Genomic DNA, 20011 nt, shown 5'->3' with positions numbered 1-20011 from the left:
TGATGGCATTTTTCTGTCTAGAAACAAAAGTCATTGTTCATGGAAAACTATTTTTTTTAACCATCACTTTTAAAGTCATATACTTTTCACCGTTTTCATTTGCTTTATATTTTGTTTCACAAGAAAAGCTTTCTGGAATACTGAAAGACCAATACTATAGCCCCCCCAAAGCTCATCTGAATCAAAAAAAAAAGAAAGTTAATTTGAAGCATTTCATTAAACAAAATAAAAAATGGGAGAATTAACAAGCAACACTGAAACAAGTGATGCAAAATACAGCGTCAGTGCCCATGGTGGCAAGTGATAGCAGGAAAGCTGTGTGGCAGGAGTAGTAGCAAGCGCAGCAAATGACAATAATGAAGAATCTTCTCAGTAAAGAAGATCATTATCAACACTATGAAAACACAACAGCAAACCTCTGCAGAGCGTGGCCTGCGCAGAACCAGACTCTTTGGATAAAAGAACTCAGATGAGGAATGCTGTCATGAAACACAAAAGGGAAAAATGAGTGAAAAGGAAAGCAGTTTCCCCAGTTCAGTGGTTAAGCTCTTTTCAATCAAGTTACTAGTATCTATTTGTGTTATATTATCTATATTACTTACTGATCACTGTAGAACCATGAACAGCCAGTCAGTTGTAAATAAACACCTAAGCAATATTATATATTGCATATGGTTGCTCTGTTTTCTCTTTGTTTTGGCTTTGTAATCTTCCACAAATATCCATGGGGGGAAGATCTAAAGCAACCACTGCTTTTGTGAACTCCTTCTTAGATCTTGCCCAGCTAGAATGCTGATTAGTTTATATCAGAATGCAGTTACTGAGAGAAAATAGAACTTGCTGAAAACTTCTGAAGTGACTTCAGTGATAAAAGGTCTTTTTGTTTCGTTTTGGTTTGTTCTATAGGAAAAGCAAACCCAGCAAGCAAATAGGAAATGGCACTGGCTTTTTGCAGAATCACCAGAAAATCTAGGCCTGACCCTGAAAGTGGCTATTTGTCAACTCAGAAACCAGAATCCAATTCTCACATTATATCTAAATGTATGTCTTAAGAAACTGAAATTCAATTAAAATACAGTTCCTATTTTAGTGCTGACATGCTCAAACAGCACATAGTTCCCCCAGTTCTGTTTGTTTCCATACCCACCTGTTTGCTACTGCCTTTATTCAGGTCAACAGAATGAAGCACATGTCAAAGTCATCAAAGTGAACTCCAACTGATTTTAAAATAAACTGTCTGACTTTACACCAGACTAGACAATCTGTGAAGTAGTGTTAAGGCTAAAAATGCTCCACCTCACAGTGAGCTTAAGGACAGTGCATTTGCCACTGCCTTTTAAAGACATATTAAACACCTGCATAAAAGCTCTCATCCAGGAACAAGGCAGCCTTGGGTAGCTGTGCTGTAACACTGCTCAGATGTTCTCTCAATAAGCCTTCTTTTGCTTCACTTCATTTTCCTGCAAGAACTCATTAGGGAAAGCCTTGCAGGTGAATTAATTCATTTATTTCACACATTTCAATTAAAATTAGCTGAGGGGAAAGAATACTTACATGCTTGAATGTGTGACAGGGAAAAGGAAAATACTTGAAGAGGACTATTGCCACTTCCATGGGGAATGAAGTAAACCACTGATTTATAAGGTCAGCTGGAGAAGGTTTGTAAGGCTCCAGTGTAGTCAGGAGTGCTTTAATAAGACTCTTCGGGCCAAGTGATATTGTACCCCAACCACTTACTACAAAGCTCAAGAGTTCTGACACTTAAGCAGGGCCAAAACACTGTCAAATTTACATTCAAATTGTTAAATAAGGAAGAAAATCCAGTCTGGCATAATCTTCCATTTTCTTACAAAAGGTCAGCATAGAACAATGTGTGGATGGTACCTGCACTGACCCTTGGCCATTCTAGACCACATTCCCTTCTAGTGCCAATTATACTTTTGCCCACACTAACATGAACTCTGCTCAACAATTTATTTGCACATTACCTACTATCATAATAAATTGTCTGCAGGGGATGTTTTACAGACCAGTATACTGGAACAAATGCTAAAGGATGTGGCTTCCTGTGAATGAAAACCACACAGAATACAACCCACAGGATACTGGAGGTTATCTCCATATCAGTACATCTTAGTTTCCCTGTCTGAAAGACATTTTATTCATATGCAGGCTCTAATATTCACATCTTGACAAATCAGCAAAATTCAAGGTACCAACTGAAACATGAAAAAAAGTAAATTGTCCAGAAGCTGAATTAGTGAATAAGGGCTTAGAATTGCCTGGTGCACACAAAAAGCCAGGCTCTAGCATTCATCAGTGCAGCATTTTTGTCACTGAGGGTTTGATCCAAAAAGTTTGTCTGGATATGCTGAAGTGACTCCAAGGGTAACTGTGGCTCTTCTTGGCATTCAAATTAGGATCACTTTAGGCTGAGGTTTAATTGTATGGCAAAGGAAGAAGAGTTCATCTTGTCTAAATGCTATGAATAACCACACAGAACAGGGGATAACTATAGAGCTGTTACACAGATGTGCAAAAACACTAAAATATATGGCAGCATTTGCCCTGTTCATATCTTCTCCTTAAGAGTCTCTCTCACAACAATTGAGATATGAAATGAAGTGTCTTAGATACTTTGCCACGTCTGTATGTCAGTAAATGACACTATCTTTAAGGCAGTGCACTGAGACAGGTATGTGAAGGTGGTAAGCCTAAAAATCAGAGCAATACCTCTGAAGTGCCTCCACTGTATATTCTGCCAGAGTTGTGACAGCTATGCGAAAAAAACATGGAAAAAGTCACTCTTTTAAAAACAACATTCAATTATCGTGTGTGCAAAATGTATGGTGTGTCATTGCCATGAGTTCAGCTTACCCGGAGCTTATCTTCTGTCTTAGTGGATTGCTTACAGTCGGGATGCCAGACAGTGGAACCTGAGGGAGGCAAAAAAAAATCTTTGTTCAGAGCAAAGCAGATGACTCTTGGTCATGACAAGTCAGTTATTAAAGAGAATCACCTCACTGCATCAGATGGTGAATCTGTACTGTATAAGCTATGCGAGTAATTCCCATTGAAGTCTAGTTCTTGAGAAATAAACTGAAACAAAAAATATTCAAATCCCTGGCATATCTACAGCAGACTCATCCCAAGGCTGTCAAAGCACTTTGCACACATTCTTAATTAAAACTCAAGCAGCCTCAAGCAGCAAGAGAGTCAGCAAGCACCAGCTGGAAGAAGAGAAAGACAGAGGGTTCCCCTGGCAGGACAGAGGGAACTGGGTCGTGGCCTCCTGTTCTGTTCTCCCCTTGTGTACTGCACCACACGTAAAAAGAAAGTTCTGACTCTAAATCCATTCAGTGTCATAGTTACTGTAAAGTATCATTCAGACCACTTCTTCCCTGCACTTATAAAAAATGCAAAAGGAAAAGCAAAATCAGAGAACGGCCAATGCAGCAGGGTCAGGGCTGTGAGGCCACTGTGACAGGTGGTGCAGGGCAGCTTGTGACAGAGCCTCTCCCCAGATCACTGTGCACTGTACCTGCCACTGGCACACACATCACCCCTACTCCTTGCTCTACACAGTCAGTGGCATGTGTGGCACTGGTATTTCCATGCAGCATATTCCAGCTATGCATCCTACTAAAAAAGTCAAAGTCTCAGCCACTTGTTTTCCAAAATATGGGATTCTCTCTTATGTTGTAAAAATGGAAATATCCCGCTGTCCCCAAGGGCAGAGCAATGACAGGGGTAAGGAGCATTTTCATTCCATTTTAGTTCTCCTTCAGAACAGAGTGTAAAATGTGGTCACTGCTGGGAAACTGCTGGCAGGTATTAGCTAGGCTGAAACAGCAAAAACTAATGCTGGTTTTTAACACTGGCTGCAGCTGCAGTCAAATACAAACTTCACTCTGGTCACCACAGAGCCAGTAGAGAACCTCAGCTATCTGCAGGGGAGAACATCACCTCTGTCCACAGACAAACCAAACAGAGCAGTCAGGTCTCCTGCTGGTGACTATTAGGTCAAGTGTGGCCAGAGGAAACCCCACCCTCACAGCCCAGGAGAGGTGTGGGTCAGGGCCCTGGAAATTTTGATCTAATGAACCCTTATGTGGCTTGGTACAGAAGTAAAGACCAGCAGGAGACATTTCACTTCCCAGCAGTACACAATATAATCATCATCAGGAGGCAGGAGAGAACACTGTGACTCTGGATCAAGGGTCTGGGATGTTTAGCTTTGAGTCCAAGCCGAGGAAGAAGAAACTGTGTGTTTGGCACGGGGAAACCATCAGACAACAGGGAGAAGTGTACCAACAGCCTTCCCTGTAAACAAAGAGCAGCCTCAGAGCCAGGACCCCACAGCGCCTGTCAGAGCAGGAGGGAGGCATGCCCTGTCCACTTGGGAGAAAGAGAGCTCATGTTAAAAGGCTGTAAGTTCATGTTATCACTTCTTAAGTGATCTGAGTAACACTTCACCGAACATGGCACCTATTGCTCAAGGATGAACTAAGACTCGGAAGGTTTAGGTTCAACTCTTAGATCTCACTGTGAGCTACTTTCCTGTGTGGCTGAGAAAAATCATCCCCATTCCTCTGTGCCTCACTGTTAGGTTAACACCTGGAGCTGATGATCTTACAGATCTTTCCAGCCTTAATGATTTTATGATTCTTTTCTATTAAACTACCCCAGCATCAAAGAAAAAGCTGTCACTGCATTTTGGGCAGTATTTATCACAAACTGGCACAATTTTAGGGACACCCCAGCAGAATGCTGCAGCTGCTGAAAGTGAACAAGAAATGCAAGTCTGGATGTCATTGAAAGTTAAAATCCCAAATCAGGCAGAGCAGGCTTAAGAAGCTAAATATAAGTACTTTTCATGATTTTGAACTCTGAGCTGCCTATAGTTTGTACATACTATTCATCCAAACATGCCAATCTATTTTGAAATGCTTGGAATGGTGCAAATTCTCAAGCTGCATCGCTCCTCTTTTATTCTACCGGAAATAGTTCAGCAAATTGTAGTTATTCCCACTCTTCACATATGTTTGTTTGCTCACTTGGCAAACACCACCTAGCATGTTCAATTATTCAGCTTTTTACTTTGCATGTACCATTATTTCAACATCAACATCCCTTTAAATACTGGGCAACATCCTACCAGCAACAGCCCATATAATAATGTATTACCAGGAAGTCAATGGGAAAGAGAAAGTTTCTCGTGCTGCTTCTTTCTCATTTTTGTGTGTTGGAGCAGTGCCAAGCCAGAGTGCTTCTGCCAGCTTTATTCAAACCACCCTTAACATAGAAAGCCCCAAGACAGACAGCTTGTTTTTCCATGTTCTCCCTTTCCAGGTTTCCCACACATTTCTAGTAGAAGTTTCTACCACAATCTTGTCAGGCTCCTCTATTCTACAAAGCAAATTCCAACACAGTGCTTTCATATCCTGGGGAGAGGACAATCAGAAGTGAGATGGAAGCTGTGTATTTTTACATGTTTTTTTTTTAAATTGTGATTTTGGTTCAAGCTTTACTATTGCAGTGTTGTATTTTATTTGAGAGAAATGCTTGGAATGCTGTTATTCTGCACCCTAAATTATTTGGATGGAGTCAGGATATATGTTTCAGCTGAGAGCTCTGCACAAGAAAGGCTTTTAGGTCCTCACACTTAAAAGTACACTGGAAAGCTTTGGCAGGACAGTCTGGAGCACACTCAGCAGTAACAGTATTTAGTCAGAAAACAGCTTGTGAACAATAAGGCAACCTGGGCTGCTCCTCTCCTGAGAAAGAGTGAGTGCAAGGAACATTGATTCACAACCACAGGGAGAGACAGCTTAGAAGAGAAAAGCAGCAGATGGAGCAGGCAGGTTTCTCTCCTATCTCCTCTCTTACCACCTAAACTTGGCCAGGACAAACTCTAGCCTAGTTTAAGCAGAAGCAATGCCTTGTATCTTATTTTGGTCTGTAGGAATTGACACCAAAACCTGCCCAATTAACCTGAACTCCCTCTCTCTGCTACACTGATACCAATTGCATCAGTTGCAAACAGCTGTTACTAAAAACAGCAAAGGATGAACAGATGCTCACCTTGATCTCTGCCTGCACTTTACCACACTATGCTGTGAGGAAACTAAGATTACCAGTTGCCAGATGCTTTAACTGCTGCTTTCAAAGTAGTCTTTCCAATTTGTCATCAGAAAGCTGTACTTCCCACCCAGCCCTCTTGCAGCCTCTCCTTGCTGCTGCAATGCAGAGCTGGCACACATTCTGACATCCAGTTCTGTGCACAGCTGGAATAAGATGACTGCGGGCTAAGGTCAGGGAGAGATGAGAGAGAAGGACTAAAAGGGAGGACAAACTACAAAATAAAACGAGTTAGCTTCAAAGGAATTCCTTAACAATATTATTTTGGAACTCCTCCAGAAAGAATCTCTCCTCAGGATCTCAAGAGATGGCTGCAATCACACTTTCATGACTTTTTCCCTATTCTTTTACAGTCCTTTCAGGTACAGCAAGCGAGTTTTCTAACCTTACTGCAATATACAAAAACCCCAATATGTATCTGCCTTTTTCACTTTGATTTCTTGCTTACATAAATACGTATTATACATTCCTCTACCAATATTAATGAATACTACAGCAAGTAATAAAAATAACTACAGCTTAGCAGTTAATGTGCTGTCTTCTCAGAAAGTAGGTGGGATTCAGATCAAGGCTACTTTTCAAAGAAAAGTGCATATTCGTTTTTATAGGAAAAGATCATGAAAAAATAAGCTTGGCAATACGTGGGAGTGTGAGACTGTTAACTAGAAAGAGGGGATGGAAATGAACTTTCAAGAAAGAAGTGATAGATGGCAACAAAAACACAGGCATAACCAGATAAAAGGGAAATAGGCAAGTGAAAGTGATTAAGAACCAGAGGAGATACTTTGTCAATGTGCATGAGGAATGAGATCTACGTGGTTCAAATCAAACTCACTGCAGCCTCTGGAAGTTTCTTACTTCATCTTTTGCAGTTTGGATTGTGATCCAGAAGAGCATAGAAAATGATCAGCAGAAACTGGGGGAAACCCCTTCACTTTGTCTGGTCTCTTATTTACCACCTGGGTGCTACCCATGGCATGTGAAATTCAGAGGCAGCCTTGTACATTTTTGCTACACAGCATAGGTGAACACAGTCTGCCTCCGATGGGGTGCAGACTCACTGCAAAGCCATCGTCATGACCACCTAATAGAGCAAAAGGGTTTCAGGTGAAAAAGTAGGAGAACGTTATTGAAGACAGGATGACCATAGTCCTCCTTGGCTATATTACATTGGGATGGTTTCTAAACTCATGAGGTCTGTGGCAGAAAAATTACAAAGTTGGATTTTCTTGTTTTAGAATAGAGACATCCTTACCTTGCAGATACATTTCTTCTCCTTCTGTGAACATTTGGTTGCACCTGCTGCATCGTGCACAGCTTGGATGATAATGCTTGTCACCTGCCTAAACAAAAACAAAAAAGAGACATGAGGGACAAAAGCATTGCACAGCTTTGTGAGCACTCATTGTTTCTGACAGACCACTGCCCTTTTTCCTCTAGTTCATCTGTTATGATACGACACTGCCCTCACAATGAATGTGACAATAGTGATCAGAATGTAAGCTCTGCCACTGCTGCAGCCTTGAGTTCTGTCCTAGCTCAGCAGAGGCCAGCAGCAACTACCTGGGAAAAATGTTGTGAGAAACAAGACAATACAAACAGTCCTTCCTCTTCACACCTTCCTGTTCAAGTAATCAGTGGCTTCAAGTCTTCCTGGCTAGCGGCTGCATCACAATGTATCTGTTCTCCATGGTTTGACAAACATCTTTTTTAATCTTCATCTCTCTAACAGTCCAAGGCAATGAATGTCACACTGCAGCCAGATACTTGTGTACCCTTCTCATTTTGTCAAACAACACATGTTTTCTCAACTGCTCTGTTGTTACAGAAGAATTTAGACCATTTTAACCTGCCATTTCATTCCTTGGCCTCCTCCCTGACAGGGCTGATATGGAGAGAGCTTTCTAGAGCCACTTCTGGGACCATTAACTTAATTCACAGATGCCTGATTTCAGAGGATGCATTAGCACACAGAGCTTGAGCTGAATTTCAACTACTGATGTAAAGATGCCAAATACCCTGATCCTGTTACCCAAATCCAAATCCACTGAGTCATTCATTCTCTTAAATACATTGATATCCATAATAGGCAAAGCTGATCAGATTTCAGGACTACAGGGACAGGAAAAATCAAGGCACAAATATTAATGTGAATTCTCCTTAGGACACCAAAGCAATAAACTCATTGGCTTTCTCACATCAGAAACTAAGCATGCAAGGTCCAAATCAGGCTTTTTAACTGAAAAATACTTAATCCACAAATAATTAATAGTGACAAGTAATGCATTCTAAAAGTCTCTAAAACTGTACCTGGCTTTCCAAACAAGTCAACCTCAAATACTTTTTCACAAGAATTCATGAAATATTCCTTATCCACTGAGATGTGATTTGCACAAAGTATCCGTTTACTCTATAGCTGACTTGTAAAATGTCATCAAAACCATTTCCTACCTAATTCAAGACTGTAACATTACTAAATTCAACCTTTTGTTATGTCTGCTGAGATGAATAACACCATATTTTTGATTCACATTTGAGATTGATTATTAATATTTAGAAGTATTCATATGAGATGATGAAGTACATGGATTACAGTACCCAACAGCCACCAGAAAAACAGTTCTACCACCCAGCTCTTCTACAGGTAGAGCTGCACCACTTAATTTTAATTTAACAATTCCCATCCAGGAATTTCCACAATACAAGGCCATTGAAGAGGGCTCGGTGTGCTGTTAGTTTAGCTATACATTTCACTGTTCAATTGCAAAAAACTTGCTCTTCTCTTGCTCAGATCTTGCCTTTGCTGTTGATTCCTGCTTTTTAGGGGCAAAATCCACCAAACAGGGAGACTAATGTGATTTAGGGTTCTTTGCACAGCACATTTAGAGCTATCAGGCAAAACAGGGTCTCTGATAAAAGGGAGAATGAAAAGTCACTACAAAATATGCCCACTCAAGGAAGAAAAGCTAATGAGGGAGGAAACACAGAAGTGATGTTTGACTTGAAGCAACAAACCCAATATGGAACTGAGAGAGAAAAACACAGTTAATGCTCATTCTCCCTCTATCATGTTCATTACTGGCTGTCCTCTTCAGTGCTGACTCTCTAGCAATTATTCAACCTCCAAGGCATCTAATTAGTTTCATTCAAGACTGGAATTTAAAACAAATGAAGAAGCTCTGAATGTATCTGAAATGTCACAATGTAACCCTGGCATTAAAGCACAACTATTGTGATCTTGAGTGCAGACATGCAAAGAACAGCCACTTTCTCTGTGTGTGTGTGTATATATATGTATGTGTGTATGTATGTGTGCAGCTTAGGGCTGTGAGTATTGAAGAGGATTCAAAGGTAGATCTCCAATTCAGATGACTCAGCTCTCAGCAGATGCAGACACCCTTCTCTGGATTTTCCGCCTCACACAAATACTATTGCGCATACAAAGGAACTGCAACTTCATCTGTGTTTGGCAAAAAAAAAAAAATCCCAACTTTTGAGCATTCCTGAAGTTCTTCAGCAGAGTGGGGCCCACAGAGCTCCTTGTCATGAGTGATTTCAGAATTTTTTGATTTAAAGATGATGGCAAATCTCATATCCTGGGAACCGCTCCCAGGTAATGAGATATAAAAAAGTTCCCAAAAAGGCTGAATCATTGCCAAAAAGGATCTTCTCCAAAGTAGAAGACAATAATTGAAAAATAGATTTGAAATAATAGAACAGGAATCTTTTGGGAGGGCTGTCTCATCCAGCTAAAGAGTATCTTTGCAGCATAACTCTATCATTACTTAGCAGAGATCAAATTTCAGTAGGCACATGGCTTTTTCTGAAATGAAATTTTTAGTTTCTCGAAAGATACTCAGTAGGGTAGCTAAGTAGTCACACAGTCTGAACTGGAATAGTACAGGTGTGTTGTTACTGTTAATCAACCTTTGAAATACCCTGTCTGGAATGGGATTATGTCCTGTGAGATGCTTACCAAATTCCCAGACACAAAGGACAAACTTTCCAGTATCAGATGAAGAAGGTTTTATAAAGGAATAATTCCCTGCCAAGCACGATGATGCTTAACTAAGGCAGTGCAGTTTTAAGAAGAGTAGTCAGGATCCAGAAGGGATTTCTATACTGATGCATTTAATTTTTGTGAGTAAAAGGTGCCAATCCTTTCAGTTTTCCATAGCTGCTCTGACAGCCATACCACCCCAGGCTTCTGAGCTTCCTTTTACTTGTTTTGGAGTTAATTCATACTAACTTTGGTAAGTTACTTCTAGGAGCTTGATCCATACTTTGCTCTAGAAGAGTCTATATCCAGTCCATCTAGCAACAAAATTGAGTCTTTCACTTGTCATTATCATATGATAAACACTCCACTTATTCTTCACCTTATCACAAAGCTTTTCACAAGAATCCTTTAGGAAAGGGAGCCTGGATTCAAGTACTCATCTGTTAATTGCTACAAGCAGTTTACATGTTTTTAAAAGCCAGACTATTTATAGGATAAACAAATCCAGAATTCATCACATATTATGTGTAGACCTGTGGCTTCTCTTAGATTTTTTTCCTGGAAAAACTTCTGAATAGGCTATTGTCAAGGGAATATAGTTTAAGTGATGTGCTTCTGCCTCTTCAAAACAGCCAAAGACATTGATTTCAAGTTTATTGGGTCCTTCCCCAGGAATGAAACAACAGGCCAAATTCTAGCCCAGAATGAGCAATGCATGACCACCACGCCTCAGATAACATAACCTTGTGTCCAAGTGCTGACACACCCTGCACTGGAGAGGCTTTGGGGGAGAGACCACAGCAGCTGCAGTTGTTGTTGAACATTTCCAAAACAGATTCATGAGTTTTCTGCCTCAGTGATGTTTCTACAACTCATGAGTGAGAGCCTTCCTGCAGTGAACATCCACTGGAAAACATTTTGAATCTCAGCTAACTCAGGACTAATCGTGCTGTGCTTGACTTGCTGGAATCATCTCCGAAAATGTTGCTAAAAATCAGTAATTTATAATGCATTAGTCAAACCTTTTGGATCTACAATACAATGAAATAGTCACACTTTTTAGACATCTCCTTTTGCCCTTCTAGGGCTACTAAACCCTCATTCAGTATGTCCAGTGTGCATCTTCCTGTGACCTTATGCTGCTGTGCTCTGGATTATAGGATTTTCATCTCAATCCTCATGGGAGTAGCAAGTAACATAAATTAAGTGCATATTTGCCCCAAACACTCCTTAGCCCAAAGTGCAAGAGGGTTAAAGACATTTGCCCAGCTCTCCTTGCCCCTTCTCAAAGTCACTTCACCTCCAGAAATCCTTTGCAGTTTGCTTTGCTATACAGCCACTAGGTTGTGATTTACCACACTGCTTACAATCCCATCTATTCCAGCTTTGGTTGAGGTCTTTGGGGTTATCCAAACCATCAAGCACAAACTGTGACCCACACCTTAGAGGACTGGCCCTAAACTAAGAGTGAGTAAGCTAAATTAGTTGCTGTAAATACCTTGGGTTTGCTTAGACAGAAGTGCTAAAACCAATCAAAATAATATCGAATGTTTTTACTGCTGCTTTGAATACAAATTCTTAAATGAAATTGAATAAATTGACAGCAATTTATTGTCAAGTGAAATATTGAACCCGTGTGTTGCTGTCACTGCCTATAAAATCTCTGTTAAATCAACTGGCACTTGCATTTGCCCTAGAAGAAAAAACATCAGTTATCAATTTATAACAATAGACAACTTCTTCTGACTTTCCTATTTATCTTCTACTCACATTTACAAATCTAAAATAGTTTCTCAGATTAAATCCCATTTGAACACAGTAGACAGAAAAAATTAGATTTAAAAAAAAGTAGTAGTATGTACTCATTTACCAAACACTTCTAGAGCCTTAGAACTGCAGAATGAAGGAAGAGTGGATAAACTATAAGCATAATTATGAACGTAACTGTATGGATGCTAAATTTGAGTAACTTTCTATGGTTCAGCAAGTCTCATTGATTGGTGACTGACGAGCAATTTATTTATTTTCTACACACTACTAAACATATATGCTACATGCAATATGCACATTATTTGTATGTTCATGTAAATAAAATAGATTTAAGACTATTTTAGGTAGCGTTAAGGTTTTATTTATCATGGTAAATTCAAGACTTACACTGGAAACAAGTCTGTAGCAACACTGAGCTTCAGTTTCCCTGCGTTTAATAACATTCAATGTCCTAGTTACATATGTATATATACACACTCACACTTTGGAGAAACACTGCCATGGAAAACCACTATAGAAATGTATTCCGCCTGATGAGTCCTAAGAATAAAACCACATAATCACCTCTCTAAGCCTTATGAATGCCAGTTGGAGGGTCAGTAACCAGGATTCATGGATGGTGGGTTACTTAGGGGAGCTGGATATGTATATTCCACAGAGGATATGTCACAAGTAACATGAGTAAAAGTACAAGCTCTATAATGTATCGTAACAATACCAAGACCTATAATAATAGTTGATAATGAGAAACCAAATATTTCATTAATCACCTTTTCAGACTGAGAAGCTATAAATTTTCAGCCTTTTTGCAGCATGCTAATCGCCTAAATTACTACAAGTTGGACATACAACCCCTCCTTATCTCATTAAACCATTTAAAAAGCCTCTGTGTACTGTTTACAGAGGGCTCTGAAGGTTCTCTCTAATTGGAGGGGGGTGGGTAATAACCCCGCACATTGGTCTGGAGTGAGAAGTGTTGCAGAATGCTGGCACTGCCTTACACCCCGTGTGTATCCAGCTTAAAGAGACCTCTTGCAGTTTAAAAGCCAAACTAAAAGGCTGGGAGGTATTTGAAGCACCACTTAAACACCGTGCACTGAGCTCCTGTACGAGCCCTTCTCACACTGCTGATGCTCCAACCTCTTCACAATGTGCACAACACTCATTTGCCTTCCCTTTGGGGACCTGCTGAAATGTACTGTCACTCACAGGTGTCACAAAAGTCAGTGGCGGGTATTGCAAGAATTATTCCAACCCAGGAGCTGCAAATACAGCTGCAGACAAGCTGACACAACATGCCCCAAACACCCAGCAGAAAGAGTACCTGCGCTGAGCTCACATGCAGCATTTAACCCCATGGGAATAGCACTTCAAAAGACAGGGACTGTATTTTCTGAGTCCAACCCCTCTGTCCCCGCTTCCCACAAGATTAACTTTTACTCTCTGAGTGCTTGTAAAGCTCTAGTCTGATTAAATAAATGTTTTCCTCTTTGGTGAACGTGAGAGCTTAAGATTTCCTATTACTCATGCCTTCAGTTCTGTCCTTCCTTCCAGAACAACAGTGAACAAGAGCCAGAGAGAACAATAACAAGAATCCCGCTAGGAGACCTCACATGCCAGTGGGTCTGGTAGAGGAAGAACTAATTACCAACAGACATGTTCTGCTGGCCAAAGGACACAATTAAGTGCATATTTGTTGTGTTACACTTGCACAGCTGCACTCGCTCACTCTCCTTTCAAAGATATCTTCGCAGTCACCTGACAGCTATTAAACATGTAGAAAGTTTCATTTTTCTAATATTCAGTTAATACCACAAAAACTTACGTAGTTGAAAGAGTACATTTAAGAGGAAAAGCAGTCCCCTCCTTTTTTTTTTTTTTTAATTTTTATGAACAGGTATAATAGACCCATTTGATGCACAAACCTATTCAAATATTTATTTCTACCATGACTCTGAGGAGAATGACCTGATTACTTAACTCTCTTAAGAGCTAAGGAGCAGCACAAAGAATAATTCAGACTCATCTTTTAAACCCCTTAAGGAATGTTGTGAATTGTAAAACAGGAACTGTGGCAGTAGCCTACCATCTTCTAGTCTAGCTTTATTTTAATTACTTGCAGAGGTCACAGAACCCTCGACCCTGTTTGATGTTCAGTGTAACATCAAATTCCATTGTTTCCTTCTCTGCAGGCCTCTGTGATCTCATGAGTGGCTGGAATAGCATAAACACCATGAAGACCAAAATTTGCTTCTAATAACATCCTGACACAAACTGTCCACTCATTTTTCCCAGGCTCTTATCTGTTTAGCAAGTCACTACAAATATCTGTGCTCAGATACAAAAATAAAAGTGCAGCTCCTTTGCTTCCAAAGGATTTCAGAATCTACCATAATGTTCTCTATTATTACCAAAGCAAGGAAAGCGGAATAAAATTTAAACATTGAAAAATTCTAGACTGATAAATCCTTTCTAAATATGTATCTTTAAAACTAGGACCTTCTAAAACTGTTTTTTGCACTACTGTCACAACATCTCAATAGAGAGCTCTCAGGACAGTCTCTGCCTCTGTTCAGGACGGAGCAGCAAGAAGCAGAGCTCACACTGGCAGTTCCCAAGCTGCTGGAGCTGCAACACACCAGACTGGGGGAAAGTGGGAAATGGAGCGTGAGGTCATGACTGTAAATCTGAATGACAACATGCCTGCAAGAGACATGGAAGACCCTCAGAGCCTTCCACTGATTGCTGTGCTGCATTGGGGAAGACAAAACCGCAGCTGCCCTGCTGTTATGAACACTTGCACTGTTAATTCATGCCCAGTTTCTGATTTTATACAAAAATAGTGTCCAGCATTCCAACAGTGACTGCCAATGTCATGCTGCTATATTTCTTAATAGAAGGACTGTAATAAACTTTGAAACTTATTAAGCGTCAATTCCACAAGCACACGATATTGTTATACCCATTAGCTGCTGCTAATAGCAATGCAATTATTCATTGCATGGAATACTGTTTTTCCTTATAGTAAAGATTTGAGTAATGATTCAGGCTAAATCCACAGCTGTGCAACTCCTCTACTGGCATGAAGGAAGAGTCCTCATGGCAGCTGAGAATCAACTGGACTTACGTTAGTAAGATCCCAGCAGTTACTTGTGACTGCTCTCTCAGCTCTGCTTTGAGTTCTGACTTTGCTGCAACACCCAAAGCTGAGACAGTGGCACAGGCAGGTGAAATGTTTAACCATCAATTATGGTTTTTATGGGACCTGTTCATTCTGTCTTTATGGGGCAAATCCACCTATTCCTAGACACAGGACCAAACTTAAATATTTATGTTACTTACACAGTTGAAACAGCAGGAGGTCAGCACAAAGAACTCCATTCAACTCAGAAATGTACCCACAGGTGCCTAAAGTGGCTGGTTAGAGTTCTATGGGCAGTACAGAGGAGCAAAGCAATACCAAACACAGCTTTATTACCTATTGCCAGGATTTCAACAACATCTCTGTTAGGTCTTGAGTTAGATTTATGCACAGAGAAACCTAATCCCATGTAATGGAACGTGTAGTTAATCAGAAACAATCCAGAAGAAATATATGTACTATATTTCATTAAGTTTCACTCCAATCTAATTGCAATACAAATCTGTGAATTCATACCTTTCATTACCCTTAGTTTAGGTGCATATGAAGGCAAAATCCAGCATCCTCCATTTAATTTTCTTTTAAACCTTGTTTATTGCAAAGATTATTTTTTTAATTTTGAACTCCTCAACAGCAAGTATCTGGCAAAACCTGACACAAAATCCTCCTCTATTTCTTAACAGTGCTGGAATAGGTCCAGCTCATAACTACAGGTGTGGACTTTCTATACCTTTTGTAATGTTTAGGCTTCACAAAGCATTAGCTGACTAAGCATTCCTTTATCCTGTGTGCATTCTGTCCAGCATGAAAAGATACTGCAGAATCTGGAGGACCTGATTACAGCTCCATTCAATTTGCTGGATTAGTCTGTGACTAGAATTAAACAGCAAAACCACTTTACAGTAACTTCACCATAGTGTCAAGGGCCTTTTTAAACAGCCCCACACTGGAAGAGCTGTAATTTTGTCTGAACCAGCCAGCAAAACACCTGTGCTGGCTCCCAGGAGTGCTGTGCAGGTGTGCTGAGCATTCTCTCATCACGGTGTCAGAGCCACTGCAGACACAGCTCCAGCCTGCTGAAGGCACAGCAAAGCCCTTGGCTGGGGTCACTGCTGAGCGTGAGCTCTCTGGCACAGGCCAGGGGACTGCAGGGAGTCCTGTGGATGGATCCTGGACCAGATGCACACAACGTGCGATCTTCCAACTCCCACTTTCCAAGTTGTCTTCATATTTTGTTTCACTGGGTGGTAACAGGACCACTGAGTTATCAGGAATATGAGTTCAAGAGTGAGACACAACCTTGTTTCTGCATTTAACTCTCTGCGTGAAGAGACTGTTAGTCTCTCAACCAGTTCCTCTGGCTGCATTTCTAACACCAGAGCTCGATGTATGTGCATCAGGAGACCACATTGAATTGTATTTGCAGTGGTGCAAGAGAACTTCCAAAACCATTGGAAGGAACTTCAGCAACTGTTGCTAGTCTTTCAAGATACTACTAGTTCATTGCATTAGACAGAACTTTCTCAGTCAGTAGAACTATAGCTGACTTCAACTTGCTGAAATTTAGCTAGAGAAGTCAGTAACAAACCTCCTCTGTATCATTAAAAAAACAAACACAACAGAACTATAACATATATCAGAAGGTTTTGCACCCGACAGCAGGTAATAAACACTGAACCTCACCCTAACATAAAAAGCTTTTAACCAATTCCAAAAGCTAGCAGTTACCTCTGTTCTGATCATGATTTGATTGTGTATAGACAAACAGAACTAAAGGGCAGTGTTAGATATGCATACATAATTATACATTCAAATGTGGAATTTGAAAGGAACACACATATTCCTAGACCTTAAAGTAACCATAAAAGGAAAAACCCAGCATTTTTAAGGCATCCTGCTGAACATCCCAAGTTCTGTATTCTAAAATATAAACAAGAAAGTTAGCATGGTCCAAATGCCTGATGCACAGAAAAATCATAACAACTGAGATAATATTAAATAAATTTTTAAAAAAGGCCATGACTAAGTTGTTAAATTAGAAATAAATGTAACTAATTGGAAAGCCAAATTTTCCAAAGAAACAACTAGAAGCAATGTATTTAATGATACTATTTTTTTATTAAAGCATAATGTGAAAAAAACCCAAAAACGCAAACCCCACAGATGAGGCAAAGATTCCTTGTGAGCTGTAGATGAAAAGTGATGAAAGATGACACAGAGAAGTCAGTATGTGGGATATGTATCTTTAGGGTCTGTATTTGATGATGACAAAAGGTATATATTTTCCTGTTTGTCATTGTTCATTGAGCAAGATTTTTTTTAAATACTGTTTGTCATGAATTGAGATTTACAGATCATGAGACCTGAATAATTTGAGCTCAAAGAGTCTGAAGGAAAGTATAGCCAGCCAGTTCTCTGACAGATGGCTCTGCTAGCAGGGGAGGCTCTGCTGAGCCAGATACCTCCGAGATTACTTCCTTCTACCCACAGCGTGAGGTACTGCTGGCCAAGACAAGAATGTAAACCCTTCCTGGTAAATCTGCTGATGACTCCAAGGCAATGCTTGTTTAAACTCTCTGAACCAAGCAAGTATGGTTTAGTAGTGTAATGTAAAATGCCTTCAAATCAAGAAAGCAGACCCTGTGAGACTGAGGGCCCTGCTGTGGGCAACAGCAACTGGTAGAGGCAGCTGGGGAACATCATTAATAACCTTCCAGGAAATCCTCTCAGAGTACCTGAAAGGGCTGAGTCTTGTGATTGTTTAATGTATACAGAGAATAAAAAATAAAAGCAGAAAAATATTTTTGCTTTTGACTACAGATACTGCAAATCACCATTGCACCATCACTTGTGAGTGCGTACATGTGGATTTACAGTGGGGAACCATCAACACAACATGAGCCTTCAGCAGTGGCCCTGAAGGACTCAGAGTCAAATCATTATTCTGAGAAAGGCTTCAGAGGTGACCAGATCATGATGACAGGCAATTAAAGGCAGAGAAAGGAGGTAATAGCAGGAAAAAGCATGAGCTTATCAAAACCATTGAAAACACTGTGACATCATAAAAAAGCTGAAATTAGATGAATTTAACCCCAAAATAAGGTGAAATTTCTAAAAAGCAAAGGTAATTTAAGCAGCAAGAGGGAAAACTTTTGGCCTTACAATCACTCTGAAGCCTTCATGACAGGATAATTTCCCAAAGGATAAGCTTTAATTTGGTTTCTAGGGAAAAGTGCTACAATTTTGAAAGCAGAAGGTCAAGCAAGATGACTTTAGCAGTGCTTCTGACCTTAATCCATTACAATGGGCATTAGGTGGAGAGAAGCTTTCACACATACATCAGGCACCTCCCAGGGAGCACAGGTTACACTGGAAAATTTTCCAGTAGAGTTAAATCAGTTCACAGAGACCTGTCCTGGTTAAGTAGCAAAACTACTGCTATAGCAGGGGCTGTGTGGCTAGAAGGCAGCTTTGGTTGATCTGCTTTGTGGGTCACTGAGACAGTTCAAGTGCAAGGCCAGAAGTTCTGGGGTTGGATATGCTGCATCAGCACTAAAATTGCTACTGACTCTGAGAGCCCAGCTCTGTGACAGGGCTCTGTGCTATGGGGAAGGTTGGGAGAAGAGGTCCGTGTGGCACCAGACAAAACTCTTGTTAACCTGTTCAGTGAGCAAGTGCAAAGCACTTTCTAACCAGTGAAACAAGTGAGACCTTGGGAGATTAAGCAAATCACTCTGGATCAAAATTAATGCTTGCAGCAGAGCCAAGCAAAGAACTCAGATTCTCAGACTCACAGTCCTGCTAGACCTCCATGTAGCACAGCACTAGATCTAAATAACTGTAGCCAATTTTCTTGTTCATCTAACACAGAACTGTCTTTTCAGTTGTCAGAAGGCTGTTTCAGGATCTGTGCAAGCCTTGGCATGCAATTAGCAAAGTCTGGGCTCCATTCTGGTATCTGCGTTCACTTCAGAGGGAGTGTCCCAAAAACAACAGATGAATAAAAGGTGCAAGGGCCAAAAGAGGGGAGAAAGAAACTAAACATGAGGTCAGACACAGAACATCCACCGAAAATAACCAGAGAATATAAAACAAAAGTAGTCTGTAAGAAACTCTGTAGACAAGCAACACTCAATTCATGCCAGTTTGTACTTGGTAGACTCAAAGATTATACCAACAGGGAAACATCTTATGTGTGAACTGAGCAGGGGGTATTTTCTTCTTCTATTAGTTGCTAGAGGCCTTGTAGCAAACTGGTCCTATTCCAATTAGCCTGATCTGAAAATGCTTTAAAAGTCTAAAGAACAGGTTTTATCCTTGATTAGTTGCAATGCTACCTGCTGCCTCTGGAAACCTCTTACAACAAGAGATCACAGCAAACTAACAGATGACAACCTAGGGATGGGACAGATTTTCTTCAAATATTTTTCTTCACAGTCACTCCAGAGTCACCCATATTGGTTATGAGCCTGAATTTGACTAGAGGCAGGCATTTTTCAGGAATCCTCGTTTTGTAATTCCAGCCAAAGACTTTATGTTACACTAAATCTAAAATGGAAATTGCAAAGGCCATCATGGGTAGGTAGTGCAGAGAAATACTTGCCTCTTTTTCAAACAGAACAACTTTGAATAAGTGTCAGAACACCAATACATATTATGCTAAAAGCAGTGCCTTTTCTTTTCGGCAGAAGTCCTTTATTTTGTCCTATTTATCAGTCTTCTCACCACTGACACATGTGATTTCCAATTACAGCTGCAAAACTATGCAAGTACATTTTTGAATCCTTACTGGCATAAATATCCCATCAGAGCATGTTCATCACAGCCAAGACACAAAAATTTTACTCCCTACCTTGTTTTCTTCAGCTCCATATAAAAATCAAGATTTGTAGTTACCATGGAAAAAGTATTCCAACACATTACTACAGCAATGACCAGGAAAGAGCTGATGGACATAA

At 40.3% G+C, this 20011-nt stretch overlaps 1 protein-coding gene across 12 annotated transcripts in view; it reads right to left on the bottom strand.

The window, feature by feature from the left end:
* The window catches only part of ABLIM1 (actin binding LIM protein 1), a 195875-nt gene that overhangs the window by 44070 nt on the left and 131794 nt on the right, over positions 1-20011 (bottom strand). For 11 of the 12 annotated variants that reach the window (XM_071563461.1, XM_071563451.1, XM_071563459.1 and 8 more), the window contains exons 7-9: positions 7397-7484; positions 2878-2936; positions 417-479 (exon numbers count right to left, since the gene is read on the bottom strand). In XM_071563461.1, coding sequence (XP_071419562.1) covers positions 417-479; positions 2878-2936; positions 7397-7484 — 210 coding nt within the window. The remainder of the gene's footprint in view (positions 1-416; positions 480-2877; positions 2937-7396; positions 7485-20011) is intronic. The other variant, XM_071563454.1, reaches the window with a different exon arrangement.

The sequence above is a fragment of the Pithys albifrons genome, chromosome 9 (assembly GCF_047495875.1).
Source record: "Pithys albifrons albifrons isolate INPA30051 chromosome 9, PitAlb_v1, whole genome shotgun sequence".
Taxonomy (NCBI): domain Eukaryota; kingdom Metazoa; phylum Chordata; class Aves; order Passeriformes; family Thamnophilidae; genus Pithys; species Pithys albifrons.
This window is presented reverse-complemented; position numbering and strand designations above follow the sequence as displayed.